The sequence below is a fragment of the Arctopsyche grandis genome, chromosome 7, assembly GCF_051622035.1.
Source record: "Arctopsyche grandis isolate Sample6627 chromosome 7, ASM5162203v2, whole genome shotgun sequence".
Classification (NCBI taxonomy): Eukaryota; Metazoa; Arthropoda; class Insecta; order Trichoptera; family Hydropsychidae; genus Arctopsyche; species Arctopsyche grandis.
In genome coordinates, this window is record NC_135361.1 from 29,635,206 (window position 1) to 29,656,361 (window position 21,156).

At 32.2% G+C, this 21,156-nt stretch overlaps 1 protein-coding gene across 1 annotated transcript; it reads left to right on the forward strand.

Annotated features, from left to right (window-relative positions):
• The first annotated feature begins 3,386 nt into the window (after positions 1-3,386).
• LOC143914410 (ectoderm-neural cortex protein 1-like) lies at positions 3,387-6,021 on the forward strand. The gene is made up of 10 exons (XM_077434623.1): positions 3,387-3,410; positions 3,474-3,605; positions 3,680-3,819; positions 3,981-4,159; positions 4,225-4,419; positions 4,503-4,658; positions 4,727-5,082; positions 5,162-5,384; positions 5,479-5,659; positions 5,798-6,021. Exons 2-10 carry the CDS (start codon positions 3,493-3,495, stop codon positions 5,920-5,922), a joined length of 1,668 nt encoding a protein of 555 aa, XP_077290749.1. The 5' UTR covers positions 3,387-3,410; positions 3,474-3,492; the 3' UTR covers positions 5,923-6,021.
• The last annotated feature ends 15,135 nt before the right edge of the window (positions 6,022-21,156 follow it).

The window sequence follows — 21,156 nt, forward strand, 5'->3', positions numbered from 1 at the left end:
ATATATAATGTCATAGAAATTAGAGAGGGCCAAATTAACATCTTTGCACTCATAAACTCGCTCCCATTGACAATTACAAAGAATATCATTTAAATATTTGAAATCAACATTTGTAAATAACCATCCATTTAGGACAGAGGTATTAAGACAGTTATTTATTAAACGAAGTGAGGAATAAGTTATAGTTAATTTTAAATGAATATCAAGAGCAGGATGATAGCTGTCTTCAGGAACCAAGGAATCAACTGAATTTGAAATAATAATATTCTGACAATCTAAATTTGTTAATAGAAAATCCAACATGGAATTATTAAAATAGTTTCGAATAGTATTAATTTGTTTTAAGTTGAATAAAGATATAAAAAAATTAAGGTCATCAGGAAAACAGTTAGAAGAATTCAGATTAAAATCTCCAGATATAAAAATGCGACCATTACTTAAATGTGAATAATTAGATATAATTAAATCAAAAAATCGCTTATAAATATTTGGTGGAGATCTTGGTGGAAAATAAATAGTACATATGTATATAAAAAAAGGAATGTTAACAAATCTTAGTTTCAGCCATACACATTCATGAATGTCCTCAAGATGACTAAGTCTTTCAACCGAAATAATATTTGTATTTTTAACTGCTAGAAGAACACCACCACCTCTGGCAGATCTATCATGGTGATATATATTGAAACTGCTGTCAAGTACTTCGGCATCATGTACAGATGAGTTTAGCCATGTTTCAGTAATAGCAAGGACGTCAATAGATCTAGAAGCGGCGTTGTTGTAGAATTCCTTGAGTTTTGTATTTAAACCCCGCACATTTTGATAATAAAGTTTAATGTTACGGGTCACGGGTTTGGGCAATCGGTTTCGAAGAGATTTTTTGAGAAATAACCATTCTCTTATGCCAGTACCCATAGGCCAAAATTCAGGATTGATAATTATATTAAAAGTTTCAGTATCTACACTAATTTTAAATGACGAGCACATGTCAGTTTTAGCAACCTGAGAAACGTTGATTCTTTTATTTTTAATTTTATTTAATATGAACTGTTTCACAGTATCACAAGTGCAGTTATTTGCCAAATTAAAAACGTGTACATTCTTCAATTTCGGAATAGTGGCCACCTGTAAAGTTTTATCAGGTGCTCCAGATCCACGAGTATATGGCAGTCTCCCGGAAGAAGTCCCAGCGACCTGACTGAACGAATTTGAAGGATCTACAGTAGAAGCAGAAGCAGGAGCACAAGAGACAGGAACATAATCAGATGTTGAAGCAGAAGCTGATGTAAGTGTAGCTGAAGATGAAGATGGCAGAGGTGAAGCAGTAGAAGATAGCGCTGCGACCTGACTGTAAGATTTCGCAGGTTTTATAGGAGAAGGAGGAGAAGCAGAAACAGAAACAGTAGAAGCAGAAACAGTAGAAGCAGAAACAGTAGCACACCCAGGAGTAGATGCTGAAGCTAAAGCAGACGCGAGTGAAGTTGAAGCTGAATAAGGCGGAGGTGAAACGGTAGAGGATGCCGCTATAACGTCATACGGGCATCTGACAGGTGTTTATATATATATATATATATATATATATATATATATATATATATATATATATATATATATATATATATATATATATATATATATATATATATATATATATATATATATATATATATATATATATATATATATATATATATATATATATATATATATATATATATATATATATATATATATATATATATATATATATATATAAATTTATTTGAACAAACAAACACATATAGTAAGTCTCTTATAAAAAATTATATGTATACCAGGATCCGGCGCCTGCGACCCCTAGGACTTTACCCCCGGCATCTGCGCCCCCTAGGGCTCCACCCCCTGAAGGTTACATACAAAGTCTCTTTCCAAATTATATATTAGGTATATACATATTATATATGTATATTTATCACGAACGATCCAAAATAACATGTTTATTTGTGGTGAACCACCACAATCTAATCGAGGAAAACCCGCTAACTGTCAACTGTAATTTTTCAAAAACAAGTTTTAGCACGTGCACACTCTTTAATCTTTTTCTATGTGTGGTTTGATCTATTTTTTTTACTTATTTTATTTTTCATTGTGAGTTTGGTGGTTTCTCAATATCGAAAATAATTATCACAATTTAAAATAATATTTTTATTTGTGGTGAACGACAACAATCTAATCAAGGAAAACCCACTAACTTTTTTCGTATTGCTGGGTTCTAAAGATCTGCATATAGCTGGGTTAAGACAGGGGTTACCAACCTTGTGCCCGCGGGAGAATATGTGGCCGTGAAGCTATTTCCAATAACGTACTTCAAAAATTTAAATAAAAAAAATCAATTGAATCATGGAAATGTAAAGAAATAGAAAATAACTTTTTTTAAAATCAATATTTTCCTAAAACTTACTTCCTCTATAAGAGTGAATTTCTCTCGTACAGTTTTCACTAGTATTGTCTAAGGAATTCAATCCCGAGCCAAAATTTTGAACTTGGGATTTCGGGATAACAATTAGACGATCCCAGGTTCCCAGGACCAGTCCCGAATTTTGATTATTTTCAATAGTTTAAGAATTAACATTAATAAATTTGATTACTAGTACAATTTAGTCCATTTGTACAACATTTACTTTTATTAATATGTGTGTATAATCTTAGAAATACAAGGCCCAATAGAGTTTATATTATAATAACCTAAAAATGAAATCATTTTATTTATTTACTTAAGAAAAGATAAAAATAGAACACTAAAGAATTTATATATCATATTGAAAATAATCTTTTTTATATTTATGTGTACATATGTACATATGTATGTATACTAGGAAGGCCTTACAGGTGAGTCCCACATGAATCTTCTTGGCCAATTATGAATGCCGATAAACAATTCATATATAAACAATTTAATGGCATAGATAACATATATGGAAAAAAGAGACATTTCACAAATCAACGAATTTGAGATGTCGAAAATCTCGGTAAAGATTTAAAAGGCAAATTTGTTCAAACGGAACGAAAAATGAACAATATAAAGCCCATGGCTAAATTTAACTGAAATTGCTAAATCCATAGCAGAACTTCTTCAGGAAATAACATCAAAAAAGATTTTGAAAATTCATAATAACATCATAATAAAATCTCACAGGTGAAAGCATTTTGTAATTGGCATTAAAAAGTATACTGTTTTAAAAAATTGGCATAAATAAATTTATCCGGTTTGCACCCGGCACTATTTATCTCCATCTTGAATGTGTCCAAACTACAATAATAAGATTAGGAACCCCTAGGTTTAGATAACCCCATCCGTCACGATAAACAGTTTATAAAACCAAAGGATACCTCAATCTCACATCACTTCTCGTTGGAATTTTGTCCAATAGGTATGTTCAGTTTATATTTAATTATTTCGAATATGTTTAACTTGCAATTTCATTTAATTTTAGCAAACTACGAAGAAACAAGATGATCGAAGTGAACGCTAAGCCAGATTTTGCAAAGAACCAAACCAAATATTTGTATGATGCCATGGGGGAAAAAAAATTCACTGATGTGATTTTTTCTGTTGGGAAACGCAGGTATCTCTATTTAATATTAAAAATAACTTGTCCTAAAAATGTCAGTTTTGATGAACATCCTTTTGCGATTTCAGTTTCCATGCGCACATTATAGTGCTTGCGGCGTGCAGCGAATTCTTTATAGAAAATAGGACCCGATTAAATCCCGTATTTGCCGGATTCAAATACCCGGTAATCGATGCGATTTTTAAATATTGCTACACTGGGAAAATAAGTACGACTCGATTTACGTAAATTTTAATCAATATTTATATACCCTTTGTGCAATATATATCGTTACATTGTTTTGAAAGGGTTCTAACGGCACCTGTTCTAACTGTTAGTAAGAACTTTTTCAAAGTAAGGTAACTTTAATTATTTTAAATACTATTTCAGGTATCGCCGACGAGCATTACGAAAATTTTCTAAGCCTAGCTGATAAACTACAAATCAAAAATGTAGCCCCTCGATACGAGACGATAAATGAAATAAATTGTTTGGAAGTCTTGAGTCTCTCAGATGATCCAGTGTCGAAAAAAAAGGCAATGAGTTTGACTTTTGACAACTATAAGACTGTAAGTATTGGCTTTTAATACTATTATGAATCCTTGGATATGTCCTATTTTCATTTTCATTTCAGTTGTATAAAACGCCAGGCTTTCTCTCTCTGCCAGACTCTGTCTTGGATGAAATCCTGAAATCAGATAAATTGAGGGTGTCGGCGGAAGAAGCCTTTGATTCTGTTAAATTGTGGGTGGATTATGATGGAACAAACCGTAGAAGCGAATTGGTACAGCTGCTGGGTTCCATGAAGTTGACTTTGCTCCCATTTGAGGTATTTTTCGAGGATAATGAATGGATGCAACATTAATATAATACTTACACTCCATTGAATAATATAAAATGTAACTCTTTCAGTTTCTCGTCGATAAATTTATGCTCTTCTGTTCTTCTTATCCAGAGTGCATTGAAATTCTTAGACAAACGATGCAAAAATCCTCAGCAAATTGTCAAAATTCATTTAAAATAGAGGAAAACGATAAAATAGCGCTTATCGGAGATTTACATTACAACGTAAATTTTCACCAAATATATTTAATTTAATAATAAGTTTAATTATTCATTAAATATTATAATTTTAGAAAGCAAATTCCATAGATGTTTACGATGGAAAAAATAATACTTGGACCTTAAAAGAAGATTTTAAATTCAACAGAAGCCGCTTTGCATCAGTTCTCATCGACCATTGGATCATGATAATCGGTGGTTTCATGGATCCTAGTGAAAATATCGATTTCAACAGGGATTCTGGATTTAATTTACTTGATTCTTCTCAGGTTGACTACATTGATTTGAAAGACGGCCAACAACATCAATTGAAGCCATTAAATCAAAGCCGATACTTTTTTTCAGCAGTAACATTTTCTCACAATTCTACCACCGATGTGTACGCTATCGGCGGATTGAAAAATCTCGACTCTTTGTCATCAGTAGAGAGGTGATCTTAAAATTAAAGAAAGCTCTCATTGAAACATGTATTTCATTGACAAATTTTATTGACAGATGATTTCGATTAGGTGGAACAGCAATACAAAGAACTGGGACTCCAACGTCGCTCCATTGTTGCAGGCTGTTGATCGGCACAGTGCTTGTGTCATCGGTGATAGAATCTACGTGATAAGTGGGGAAACAAAGAAAAACAGAAAGGACGTTTCCGTAAATAGAACGCAAGTGTACTCAGTAAGATCCAATTCTTGGTCTTATGTCGCACCGATGAAACAAGGAAGATACGGGCATTCGGTGAATATCTATTAATATTTATTGATGGGTTTCAATTAAATACTATTTAAATTTTGAAAACAAAAATTTATGGTTGTTTTATTTGATTGTTTAGAGCATCGTTATAAAAGGCAAACTGTATGTCGCAGGTGGGCGTTCATACTATAAACATGAATTATTGAAGAGTGTCGAGTCGTATGATGTAGATGGAAATCTGTGGACAGACTATTGCAACCTACCAGCACCTGACAGTGATAATGCTCTCTGTTTATTTAGAGACAAGTTACTTTTAATAGGTGAGTTTTTTTTAACACTTTTGTTTGACTGTTTTTTGGAAAATTCGTTTAGTTTTGACTGGATTTTTTCTTTAATATATATTTCATATTTTTTTTAACTTTCATACTTATTAAATACATATTTCTTTTAACTTTCAGGTGGATATACTAACGGAGTTTGGGAATTAGATGTAAGCAACATTACTTGGAAAAAATTAAAAAGTCTCAGCACAAATAGAGGGACTTGTAATGCATTCGTTATACCCTATGATTCCAAAATTTGATTTCCGACACGATGTATATACTATGTACATAATATATAATGTGCTATTTTTTCTAATGACAGTAAATAATTAAATATTATTGATATGATTTATAAATCTATATTATTGATGTGTTTGTTTGCTTTTTCACCATTAAAATTTATACTTTTCAAATAATACAAATCAACCAAAATTTGAATACAAACATTCAAACATGAAAATTTTATGAATTTAAATTCAAGATAGTAACGAATGTTTACAAATTTTGATATTTTACTTGGACTGCACCTTATAAGCTCAATTTTTACTTATTTTTATTTTTTATCGACTAAGCAACGCCAGGCAATTTGAATATCTGTTTGTTTTTTCACTATTCCAGTCTTCATATTGGCGTATTTGTATGTTTCAGTCCAAGTTCTCACTCCAACTATTTCATGAACGTGCTAGTTTGTTAATACACAAACTATTTGTTTTAGTTTTAGTGCTAACAGTCACAAGCTATCCAAATAGACTCACCAGGTTTCGCATGAAATTTATTGCCGTTTAAACTTTTGAGCTGTCAAATCAATAAGTATTTAAAAGGAAATCTCATGGAATCCACATTACAACTTTGTTTATTCCAGTTTCCGCTATTTTAAAAATATTGCAACCCAGGGCAAGCATACACATACATACATTGAGATTCAGACAAACTTTTGAAATTACGTAAACTTTTTCCAGGTAATTTGTACATGAACAAACTAGTTATTTTGTCAGTTTGTTCTTTTTTTGTACACTATACCTGGCCTGACTGGTTCGTGCATGAACAAACTAGTACGTTCATGAACTAGCTAAATGTAGAATTGAACTGAAGTATATAAATCTCAATATTTTTTTTCCAATTAAATAATTTTCTAAGAATATACTATTTTTTAGGTGGCAAAGATGTCGTTACATAAATCACATAATTGCTAGTTTATTTATTAAAAATTCTACAGATTTCATTTTAATGCCAAAAAATATTATATAAGTTTAAGCTTACTCGTTAAAACTTAAAAATAGCCTATCAATACTATTGTTCACTTATTAAATTTGAATACATTATTTGAATTATTTCCTTAAATTATATATTTCATTTGAATTCTGTATAATCATCACTTTACTTTACGTGTACATATATTTATGTATATATTGTATGGTAGTACTCAAGCATAATATAACAATTCATGTTCTTGCAAATTATCAATCGTTTTCCTATAATATACATATGCATACAAACTGCAAAATATTAATTTGTCGCGAACAATAACTTCAAAACAACGCCTTGAAAATCGCTCGACTGTTTAATTTTATAATTAAAATGCAAAACGATTAACGAGTAAGTATACTGCCGAATTTTATTTGCGATAATCTCGTTCGATCGTGTGTTTGAAACGGCTCAAATTGGCGCTATTTTGCGAACGCACTTCAGTCGTCCTCGTCAATAAAAACAAGGCAAAGGGTGACTCGGTTTTAAAATACAATAAGTTCATTTTACGACTCGGACGTACGTTTTTCGTCGAATTAATTTAATTTGGTTTAATTAAAATTTTCCTCACAGATTGAGCGCACACAAGCGATTCTCGCGCTCGTCGTAAAAATGCTTTAATTAAAACACCCTTACTGGTGTATAAGAGACGAAGAAGTAAGCAGAAGAGCAATAAAGCATTCATCTGTAGTAAAATTGATAAGAAAGTCTGTATTGTGTGACGAGAATAATAATATGTAATAACATTCGTTTGAGTTACATACAATACGGTACCTACGTATGTAAGAAGAGTATTCTTATTGTTTTACAGATTGACTTAATTCGTTTTAACTTGTTAATACGTAATTACATTTGTATAATTTTTTATAATATATATATTCTAATCTTACATATAAAACACTAAAGTTTTTTCGTATATTTGTTCGCTACGACAACCCGTATGTATGTATGTATGTATATATACATATATGTTTGTATATACCTACGTATTTTTCGTCAATTTAAGTAATAGTCGACAGTCTATTGCTCTGACGTCATCGAACAAATAATTCGCTTTTTTCCAATTCAAAGGATTCGAAGTTCCCGGGGGCGTAGGCGCCGAGGGCAAAGCCCTAGGGCTTCGCCCCCTAGGGGGTGCAGACGCCGAGGGCGGACCCCGGGGGTGTACATATAATTTCTTATAAGAGACTTACTATATACATATGTTTGTTTGTTCGTGACAGTCAATTTAATAAAAAAAGCAATAGAGTATTCAAATAAATTTATATAAAATAAAACTATTCAAATAAATTTAATAAAATGTTTACTATTAGATTAGTCATTTTTAAGTGGTTTATATTACAAATACCGAGCGAAGCCGGGTAATAAAGCTAGTATATTATAAATCGAAATGAAATTTATTCACATATGTAAGTGTATATAAAGTTAGTTATAGTCGATCAGTAAATTTTATATTATATTGTTACGTACGCCGCGGATTAAGCGAATAGAATCCCAGAGACTATGTGACCGTTCAAGGGTTATCTGTTATCGGATTAACTATGTAAGTGCTTGCACTTACTTCCAGGATTATATCTGGACTCTAAGTGCATTTAGGCTAAACAATGACCGTTATTAGGCTTCTCTCAGAATCGGTACGGGGAGACCCAATGTCGTGGAAATACATATCCGAATACGTAACTATACAACAGGTAAACAGATTAGACGTCCTGAGAGATCGACCCTTTATAAGACGGTACGTAGGCGATATCATGTCATTCTGGACTGAGCACTGCCAGTGCGTGTATCTCCTTAATCATCAATAAACGCTGTGAAACGACTGTTGGCCTTTTACATGGATCCTCCACCCACCCCTACATAACAATATTATATGCTCTTTAACTTCATACAAATTAGGGCAGGGAATATACCAATTTGTCCAGCCTAAAAAAATGGAAATTTTACCTAATCACATTTTTAACCTGAAAAACTAATTTCACTACGCCCAATAGAACTTTCTATATCAAATTACGAACAAACTGTCAAAATAAATTAACCATTTTATTTAAGTACCATATTACATATAATATACATATATAAAAATGGAGCGTCGGTAAATATGTTTGTAACATGTGACAGAACGTGAAACAGTATGGGGATTTCGAAAAAACAAATTTTAATTTGCCAGGATTATTAATTATTATTATATAATCGATATCGATTTTTATTTTGATTTTGAGGCGGCAGCCTCGGGGTGGCAGCCTAGGGGCAGCAGCCTAGGGGCAGCAGCCTAGGGGCAGCAGCCTAGGGGCGGCAGCCTCAATTACTGTTTCAGTTCCGGTTCCCGACTTTTGCTTCAATTTCAGATCCGGATTCCCATTTCAGTTCTGATTCCCGATTCATTTTTCAGTTCCGGATCCCGATTCTTTTTTCAGTTTCGGATTCCGATTACTGTTTCAATTCCATATCCGGATTCCTTTTTCAGTTCCGGTTCCCGATCCCTGTTTCAGTTCCAATTCCCGAATCCCGATTTTTGTTTTAGTTCCGATTCCGATTAAATATTACTATACGTATTGTAACTTTATTTTAAATCATGTATTGATTTGTTTCCGAAACCAACCGTTGAAATTTCAACGAGCACAACACTAGTCTAATATAGTAATTGATATACATATGCATATGTATGTACATAGACCTGAACGTTTATAAGAATAACCAAAAGCGTGGATTAAATATAATACAAGCTCGAAATAATTTTACAAATCGATAAGTTTTACCTAATTAATAGCAGATGTTGTTTAAATCGGCATAATAAAAATTCAGTTTGTTTTCTATTTCCGGAAATATGCTGACGTTTTTTTCCGTCGTTGAACATTGTGAATTACGATTAAAACACACCGTTGTCGTTTCAGATAGACAAGTTTTCGTCGTCTAAAGGGATTACAGTCGTCGGATGAAGTTTATCCTGTCAAAGTGGCAAGCTTTCGCATTCGATAAATAATTTGTGCGAAAACAAAGGCGAAATATTAAATTTGGCAGTCCATTTATTTGAGAAATCTCGCCCGGATCTACATATTATATATAAATGTTTGTATAAACGTAAGTACAGAGTGTGACAGGCATCATGAAAATTGACTTATTTCAATAGTATAATATATTATTTAATTACCAAGTATATATTTATGTTACAGTGAAATTGTTACTGTCAGTGAAATTTAAATTTCACTAATGGGATTATAATTTCACTTACTCAAACAATATAATTACAAATTCACTTCTCAATGTCAGTGAATTTGTAATTCGAATTACAACGTAACAACCTAATCTTAAATAAATAACCAACCCTAACAACCTAATCTTAAGCAAACAAAACCAAACCCTAATTTAACCTAATCTTAAATAAATAAAACCAACCTAAACTTAACCTAACCTAACCTAACCTTAGATAAATGAGTTTTGGCTGCTTAAATATTATGATGGGTTTGCTTCAGCATCCAGCCCCACACATGCATCATCAAGAAAAGCCAAATTGAAAAAAATAGTGGACAGAAATAGACAGGAGCAGGCTTGTGTGGTTATGGGGAAGGCATATGAGCGCGATTTCGGCTTCCGAGTGGGAATAATTTAATTCAAAAACTAAAAAAAGGAGGACACCTATAAGGGGAGGTACCATTTCCAGTCAACTAAAAATTTAAAAAATATATACGTAGTATCGATGAGAATTTCAGTAAACGTTCGATAAGACTAACGGTATTCAAAAAATCCCCAAAATACACACATACATTTTTTCTGGATCATGAAACTGTGATCAGTGATCGATTCTGAGTTCGAATCAGTCAAAATCTCGAGTTTGAATTTTCGAATGATAACAAAGCGTCATATATTTTTACTAATTACTAACCTCTTCTTAGTTCAGAATCGATTTTGTCGTGTGACGAAGTTTGGGCTCTTATCCGAACTTTGCCATTTTGCTCGGTTTGGTCATCGATATTAGTGGAAATGACGTCCGCTATTACGATGATGAAAAATAATCGTAATAGACACTTTAGAAAATACTCAATCATATTTCTTCTTGACGTCTATCGTTCGTACTGATCGTTTTAGCCTCTTATTACTTTATATCCCTTTTCACCACCATCTCGCTATGTCAGATTATAATTGTTTAAACGTCTATAACTTTTTCTTTTTTCACTCTATATTTTATACAATTTGATTTATATGTTCTTATTACTATTACGTACATAGATAAAGTAAAAATCAGGTTAAAACAGTAATATATACATAGTATTCATTGAAATTGTGCAAAGATATGTCATACAAGAATTAAACACCAGCAGATATGATTTAGGTAAAAATTCTATTTAATAAAAGCGCTTTTAATTCTAAACGAATTGCTTTCGCCGAAAAAAGGTCAAGAGCCCTTTATATTATAAACGACATCATCAAAATGAAAAATAACCCAAGCCAGACAAAAACCAATTTCACCCGTATTTCTGCCGCACACTTTACTCTCCACGTCCCAATTTCAATAATAAGTACATAATAATCATTTCGAACTCTGCGACGCATACTTCTTCGCACCGAACTCTATTGGAGTAAATGTTTATAATTTAATAGCTAACGAATTTGCTAGTTAACTTGTCAAGGATGCGAATCAACTGCTTTCGTAAAACGTGTGAAGTTGACAGGGGATAAGTTACGGCACCACCCTGAGGGATGATCAACTCGAAGTCTGTCTTATGAATAAAAAACGAATAAAACTTGTGCCACAAGTCACACGGGACTCGGATCAAATTGTAGCAGACACACATGTATACAAATATCTATTGTACATTTCGTGTGTAACTATGGCAGGGTTGTGTAACGAGTCTATCGGTTTTCGACGAAACACGCTTATGGTGTTAAAGTGAGATACGGTAGGAGAATTGTGTCACCGTTTTTTCCCTGTTCTCCTTTTTTGTGTTTTGTTTTTTATGCGCCGTGGGGAAATGGTGAGGAAAACTTTTGGAAAAGTTCATTCGACTTCTTCAAAAATGTTTTCGCCCCTTTTCGTGTGTTTTTTTTTCGCCGACGGAACTTTTAGTGTAAAATTGAGCCTTTAATGAAGTGTTGAAATATAAATTGTTGGCAAAATAATCGGTTTGAATCAATTGGTAGATGTATAGGTATATACAGTCTTAAATAGTATATTGCATATGTATCGCTACCACTAAGCCAGCAGTGTGGCTTAATGGTAGCGTGTATGTTTAGCACCAAGTGAAAAGTGGGTTCGATCCGCCATACTACTGGTTAGATTTCTGGGGTATTTATGACTTCAAATCGATCGTTTCTTATCAAAGTTTGCCAATTTTATCTGATCATTGTTGAAACGGTTCCTCAAAATTGGCAAAAAATCATCTTTCCCGTTGTCACAAATCTTCTGTATTTATTGTGTGTATAATTTGTAAAAAATATGTACAAAATCTAAATCCATAGATGTCTCAATGGATTAATTCTGTAATTAATTAATTAATTAATTGTTATTTCGTGTTGTTCAGCTTCTGGAAATACAGTGATTTATGTTATAATAAAATTCTGCATAGTTTGTAATTAATTGCGCAGGAAGGCACATCCTGTCAAGCCTTCCTGGTATATATCTATGTCAAAATAAAATAAAATAAAATATGTATGTAAATGGAATGCGTGCAAAAATAGATCATCTCTTCTGTTCATAATTATTATAGTATTTTTTTATATTTAATCCAATATTTAATATTCTTCTTTATCCCCTTAAGTTTAACATATTTTAATGAAATAATTTAAAATAAAACATTTACGTACCTTCATGTAGTCATTAAAATCATCAATATACTCGATATTGGACTAAAATTACATAATTAGAAATAGACAGCAATAGGTATATAATAAGAAACGAGTTTTGATTTATTATAAAATACTTCTATAGCACATACATATGTATGTACATACATATTCTGAAATTAACTGTCCAAAAATGGGTATAATCATTACAATTACATATTATAAATACAATATAATAATATTAAATCTATTAACAGAAATTTATTACAAAATGTTTGACTTGTTTTTTTTTATAAATGTCTATTATTATTTTATATTTCTACATACATATACGATCATCATTATCTACAGCCGCTCACAATCCATTGCTGGATGAAGGCCTCTCCAAAACGCTTCCACTCGTCTCTGTTTTGTGCAACCCTCATCCGTCTCACCCCAAATATTTTCCTAATTTCATCTACCCATCCTCCCTGCGCTTTTCCTTTTACTCTTTTGCATTCTCTCATGTACAATTCTAGCACTTCTTTTGTCCACCTTTCATCCATTCTTCTAGCCCACTCACTGACATTTCTCTTTACTCTATCCAATATGTCTACTACCCTTATCATACTTCTCACCCATGTGTTCCACTTCCTGCCTTTCCTCGTTATGCCAAGAATACAGATTTCCATACTTCTTTGAGTGCATTGGACTTTATGTAGCATCTTGTCCAATGTCCAAGCCACTATAAATGTGAAATTAAAATCTATTTATTTATTTTATTAATTACGACTTTGCAGGCTGTTGTTCACTATAGTCGGCCATACAAATAAAGAAATAAAATTAAGTAAAACAACAAATAAATTAAAAAAACACAATAGAAGTGTCAAAGCTCATTTTAATTGGCACAAAAAAATTGACAATTAAAATAAAATAATCAGAAAAATTTTAAAACACTGAAATAAATACATTTTAAATTAAAATGTATATTTATTTCAGTGTCTAGCGAAAACTTTCATCTAAAAAACGTTTACATTTGAAATTTTGAATAAAAATCCAACGTCTGCGTCAAATCCAAAGTTCATAACTTCAACCGTCATATTCGCCCAAAGTACGTTCAGCCGACATGAAAAATTGATAGCGTGGAATTTTACAACACGATCGAATGCTAAAACTTTGACAGTTGACATTTAAACGACCACCACTTTACATTATTCAACAGATCCCCACGGGCGAGTCGCTAATTCGAGCGCACGCGAACATTAAACATACGTGTGTGGTATATTCGCTAATTATTTTCGACATGTTTGCAATTTGAATGACAAAAACACAATTTCACCAAATGTCCGCTAATGAGTTCGCCGAAATCCCAAATACATAGTATAATATAAAGCTGGAGCTTTTTGATTTAGCCGTTAATGTGAGTGCACATTAACCCCTGCGCTAAAACCGCAACAAATCAACATACCCGAAAGTAAACGAGACTCGATTTCAAAATTATGTGTTCATAAATAATAATCATTTTTAAATTCATAACAAATTTACAACCCTGTTACAAATCTGTTTTACCTCTTCTATGTGTGCATATCTTCACAATATTTCCAGTTTGTTTTCTTTTCATTGAAAAGATCAAAACTAAGTCACGTGATGTAAAATCGTGCCGTTTTTTTCATCAAGAAACGTTACGCGTTATGCAGGTGCGTTCTCGTGGTGCAGGAACCAAAAGCCATTCAGAACTTTTGCGTATAAAATTTTGCAATCGCTTCAAAACTAATAAAATTCTTGATTGACGAATTTTACATATGTATATACATATAGATATATACAAAGTCTCTTTCGAAATTATATATTAAATGTATGTACGTAGTAATAATAGATGATGTTTTGTGATCATGCGAAAATTCGAACTCGAGATTTTGACTGATTCGAACTCGGAATCGATCACTAATCACGTTTTCATGACCTAGAAAAAATATGTGTGTGTGTGTCTGTGTGTCCTACACCGTTAGTCCTATCGAACTGAAACTTAGTATCGGTTACAGAAATTCTTATCGACACGACGTCATTTTTTTTCAAGTTTTTAAGTTGACCGGAAATGATACCTCCCCTTATAGGTGTCCTCTTTTTTTTAAGCTTTTGAATTAAATTATTCCCACTCGGAAGCCGAAATCGCGCTCATATGCCTTCCCTATAACCACACAAGACTGCTCCTCTCTATTCCTGTCCACTATTTTTTTTTCAATTTGGCTTTTCTTGATGCTGTATGTGTGGAGCTGGATGCTGAAGCAAACCCATCATAATATTTAAGCAGCCAAAACTCATTTATCTAAGGTTAGGTTAGGTTAGGTTAAGTTAAGGTTGGTTTCATTTATTTAAGATTAGGTTAAGTTAGATTAAATTAGGGTTTGGTTTTGTTTGCTTAAGATTAGGTTGTTAGGGTTGGTTATTTATTTAAGATTAGGTTGTTACGTTGTAATTCGAATTACAAATTCACTGACATTGAAAAGTGAATTTGTATATATATTGTTTGAGTAAGTGAAATTATAATCCCATTAGTGAAATTTAAATTTCACTGACAGTAACAATTTCACTGTAACATAAATATATACTTGGTAATTTAATAATATATTATAAACCCAAACCGCAAACTGATTCGGAATGAATTTTTTTTTTTTTTTGATTATGTTTAAATATATATTTTTATCTGAGTAGGTATATATGTATTTCTCTGTATTTTTTTTACCATTGTGGCGCATTAGGGACTCGTATAATGACACAATGGTCCAAGCACAAACTGAATATAAATAAGATTGTTGAAGCAAAACAAAAGTTTCTACAATACGAAACAGAGTATCATACATATGTACTCATTGCCTTGTCACAAATAATGAAAGTACTACAGAGCATAAGTTTCAGATGTTTGCTTTGAGAACAGGGAAAAATATTTTAACAAGGATATTATATACATAAGTTTAATGAGAGGTCCTTTCGAGAATGACTAAATTATGAAGGCGATTTATTAAGTGCCAAGAGTTATTAAATTATATTTACAATTTTGGACACTTTTGAGTGAACCCCTCTGAACGTTTGCATTATGAAAAGCTCTTTCAAATTTTGAATTTGTCCCTACAGGATAGAGAATTGTTCGCGTATTGTTTGCTCAAATGCATTCAATGATTTGGAGTATATGTGTAGGTATTTGTTTGTGAGTAGGTGTTTAATTTTGACCGTTTGATTGCTCTAATTCCAAACCGTGAATATACATATGTAATGTTGAACAATTTTCGTTCGCGTATCCAATTAGCAAATTCCTGTAGTGGATTCTAAACTATTGTGCAGTACGGTTTGATTGGCGTTTAATTAAAATTTTAATTTATGTTTGCATTATATTTATCAATTAACCAATTCCAGTAAATGTATTCATATGTACATATATTATTTTTAAATTTATCGTAAATCCAATGACCGTAACTGGACAAAAAATTAAATAACAATTATCAAGATACCGCTCATATATATGTTTAACATATCATATGACAGGAATTACCCCAAGGTGACATAGTTTTATTACATGGCGAATGTGGTTAGATTACACTGAGCGATTTATTTTTACATAGATATATACCAGGAAGTCCTAACAAGTAAACTCCAATGCGCTTTCCTATACAGTTTATTACAAACAGCATTTTTTATTACATAAATCGCTGAATTTCGAGAGGCTAAATAACACGAAGTTAACAATTAATTAATTAATTAATCCATAGAGACATATGTGGATTAAGACATGTAAATAAATTTTTACATATTGTACATAAATCAGATTCAGATATTTGTGACATAGCGGGTAGGATGATTTTTTTTCCAATTTGAGGAACCGTTTCAACAATGAAATCAAACTCTGATAGGAAACTATCGACTTAATATCCAAGTCTGTCCGGCAGCATTAAAGATTAGCGTGGGATTGAACCCAGTAACCTCTTGGTGCTAAACATAAACGCAACCACCGAGCTATAATGATTTTACATATGTTCTGGAGGGTTTCCAGCTTCCGGAAGAAGATTCAATCGACTAGATGGGAACCTCCCCAGTCGCGAAGGTGGATGGGGAACTTAGCTGTTTAACCTTTCCCTTACGGTGCCAAAAATATCCGCACGCTCCGATGATATGTATTTTGTACACATAAATTGACGTAATTCGTAATTATATTACGGAGGAATACAAAAATTCTGAACCTCGTATCTATTACATTTCATATCGATATTCCCATTATTAGAGTCGACTTGTAGTAAATACATATCACAGGGGAGGAAAGGTTAAATAGACTTAATAGACAAGATTTCTTGATTATTATTATTATTACGTTACATTTATTTTATTGGTAGAATTTAATTATGGAACGGAGAATTTAAATGAGATACGTAGAACTGTTTCACTTTAACTTTGCTTCACTATTTATTTTGTTCTACTGCTGTGTGTTGACTGCTACTCTCGGAGTCACGATGGTATCGACTACCACTCTCGGAGTCTTGATGGTAATGACTATCACTCTCGGAGTCGATGGTGATGACTCTCACTCTCGGAGTCGATGGTGATGACTAACTTAAATTCTAACAGTAATTAGTTTTTATACTCTTCCTTAAAACAATCAAGTGTTGATGACATTTTTTATACAATTTCGGTTAGTCAGTGTTTTAAGGTGTGTTATAAATCAATGGTTTTACCTATTAAATTATGTTTGCCACAAATCAATGGTGCTACTTATTAAATTAGGTGTGCCACAAATCAATGGGTGTGTCTTAATCTATACTGGTCAACTACATTGATAAGCGAGGTACATAACACTGAGTTGGGTAAAGTCCGCCACTCCTGTCATTGATAAGCGAGGTACATAACAATACATATAAAAAAATTTCATATGCATCTTGTTCGTTTCCGATTTACTTTTATTAAATGTGAACGTTGGTACAGTTTAGTTATTCCGGAACGAACACCGTAATACGACGAAGCAACTCTATTGCAATCCACTCGAGACTTTTCAATTTGTGAAACTATTTCGGAAAACAGCGTAACTCCTAACCCCTCTCCCCTGCACTTTTCCCCCGCCCAAGCACACGGGGAAAGCCAATATTGAAGTTGAAGACTTTCCAGGCACGAAGTTATGAATTTATCATTTCCGTTGAGCCCATACGTCTATTCTGCCATCGCTGCAATCTTCATTTTTCATATAAGGATATACGAGTGGGTGTTTTGAATATTTCAATTTCATATATTCGAATAAAAATACAAGAAAGCACACTTCCGCACATCGAATACAACCGCCCTACTTTTAAAATGACTAAATCTCTTTTTAAAATTGAATGTGACAACTTAAAATGCCTGGCTTTAAAACGTTGACAAACTAACCAATCAGACAAACCTTAGCGTACATCGCTAACTAGGCGTATTTAAAATATTTTAGATCATTCTTACATATAAACAAATATACAGTTTCCCAATGAATACAAAGAAATTTTATTTTTATCTTTAATTTATATCAGGAAGGCCCAACAGGTAACCCCAATGCGCCTTCCTAGCCAGAAACATTGTACATTTGATACAAATATTATTAGTATTATACATAAATATATATAAATTAATATCCACAGAGACATTTATGGTCAAATTTATAATTGTACATTTGATACAAATATCATTAGTATTATACAAATTACATAAATTCATATCAATTAATATTCACAGAGACATTTATGGTCAAATTTATAAATTCAGCGAAATTCTAGATTTTGAAAGAAAATAGGCAAGGTTGCCAACTTTGTTGTAACCGTTTCAATGAAAATCAGATAAATTGGCAAACTCTGGTAGGAAACGATCGACCTAGAGTCACAAATCCAAGGTCTACCCAGCAGAAACCAGTGGGATTTGAACCTGTGACCACTCTGTCCAAAGCATTATATGCTTACCACTAGTCTATTCATGCTGGTTTATGCTGGTTTATGAACAAACACATGAAATAATAATCAAAATTCAAGCTGTACTATTTTCCATCGTGATCAATTCGAGTTGAGATTAAATTTTACATCCACATTCATGTATATATAGGCACATATGTATATAGACATAGGTATATTTCGAATTTGCGCGTTTGATATTTTTTGTCCTATCACTTAGAGCTCGCCCTTAATTTCCATATACAGTGTTTTGTTGAAATTGAGAAATATTTCAAGTGTTATCTGATGATTTTGGCGTACAAGTTCCCATTGCTGTGGGGACGCTTATCAAACTGTGCCACGGCAATATTATAAATCTTCCCAGTATCATTTTATATTTACATTTATTGCACGCATATATCCGTTCGAGCCACATATTACAACTAATGAGATTGCCTTGTGTTCAATGTAACTATAGATAGATAACTATATATGTATGTACATAGATAGGGTTAGGACGCAGTGTAACTTTATAAGTTATCAATATCTTGTGTCCGATTATCGGTATATGTATGTTTTAAATATTATTCGTAATTATCAGTTACCAAACCCTTCCAAATCCTATAGTTGTATATCGTTTATAGGCACGTTGGTATTGAAAACAAAAACCTACTTGTTTGGTAAACATGTTTATTGATAATAATAGCTGTGATTATTTTTGAAAAAGTTCCATATATAATTTATTCTTTCAAACGTTTAGCCGCCTGGTTCAAGTAGTTTTAATAATAAATTAAATCGGCTGATAACTAAAAATAATTGTATGTGATGTATGTATGTAAGCTTATTGTAAAAAACTAAATGTATGTAAGCTTATTGTAAATCATATTAACAATTAGATACAACATAACTTCTTATTGAATACTTATCTCGCAGATAAAACCGACTGAGGAGATATACAGTGAAATGTCAGATTTTACATATTTGGCCAAAAATCAATATATATCGTGCTGGTACCCCCAAATCTAACCATACTGCTGGTTAGATTTGGGGGTATTTGTGACTCCAAATCGATCGTTTCTTATCAGAGTTTGCCAACTTTATCTGATCATTGTTGAAACGGTTACTCAAAATTGGCAAAAAATCATCTTTCCTGTTGTCACAAATCTTCTGTATTTATTGTGTGTACAATTTGTAAAAATTATGTACAAATCTAAAATCAATAGATTAATTAATTAATTGTTATTTCGTGTTCTTCAGCTTTTGGAAATACAGTAATTTATGTAATAATAAAAAAAATGCTGCATTTTTTGTTATTAATTTTCCAGGAAGCTTCAATGCGCAAAGGGCTACGTTTCGACACCAGTGTGATTGTGTTAGTGCGCGGTCCGGCAAGCGTAGTGACCCCCACTCCTTAGCCCGCTGGTCGCTACCTCACCCGTCCCCAACCTTCCCCTCTCGTATCTCGTATGATGGGCCGAGAGGGGGGGAGGGGGGAGGGGATGATAAAAATTACAAACATCAATTAAGAAATATTTATAAAGACATCTATGAACAAATTCGATACTACTTATGTTTCGAAAAATACATGCCTTCCACAAAGTGAGCAGCATATGTTTATATCATAATCAACAAATTCGAGCTATAACTTTTTTAGAACCATTTCAACAATTAAATCAGATAAATTGGCAAACTCTGATAGGAAACGATTGACCTAGAGTCTTTAATATCCAAGGTCGTGCCAGCAACACCGGGCCAGGGAATGAACTCTTGACTCCTTAGTTGAAAGCGTGAGACGCTAACAACTGAGCTATATCACTGATGGCTAAAATTATATTGCATATTATGCTTAATAGCCGTATAGTATTAAACAAATAAATAGTCAACTTAAGCTAAGCATATACAAACAAAAAAATCTGGAAATTTTCAATATTTTTTTATACTTTTTATTATTACGAAATTATGTTCACAATACATCTAATATCTATTTTAGTAGCTACTGATCTACTGATAATTTTCTATTTTACAATTTTAATTATTGAATTTGGTTAGTAATCATAGTATTATATTATTCTGATGTTAATGTACAGCATAATAGGAAAAAGAGCCCAAAAACCTATTTACAATTGTTATAAATGCTCATAATACATCTAATACATGATATTAATTAAAGACTCTCTAAAGTCGATGACCTAAAGCAGATTGTGTTTAGTTAATCTGTGTTTATACCTGAAGGGTATGGACATTTTGTTGAAAATTTTCAATATAAAGAAGTACATATGTACATATATCAGTTCATCTAAATAGTACGAAGATATTTGGTTCTGGCTTTTGTAACACACAAGTACATACTTATGTACATTATTTTTTTTATTTTTTATTTTTATTTTATTTAAATAGGCACACATACAGAATAAAATATAAAAAGAAAGTTGTATAATGAGACAAAAAATAATAATAAACATAAATAAAAATATAATATTCCATTTACAGTGAGCACCACGTGGTGATATAAAAAAGTAAAATTACAAAAACATCAAGATTTAAAAAAAAAGAAAAGAAACAGAT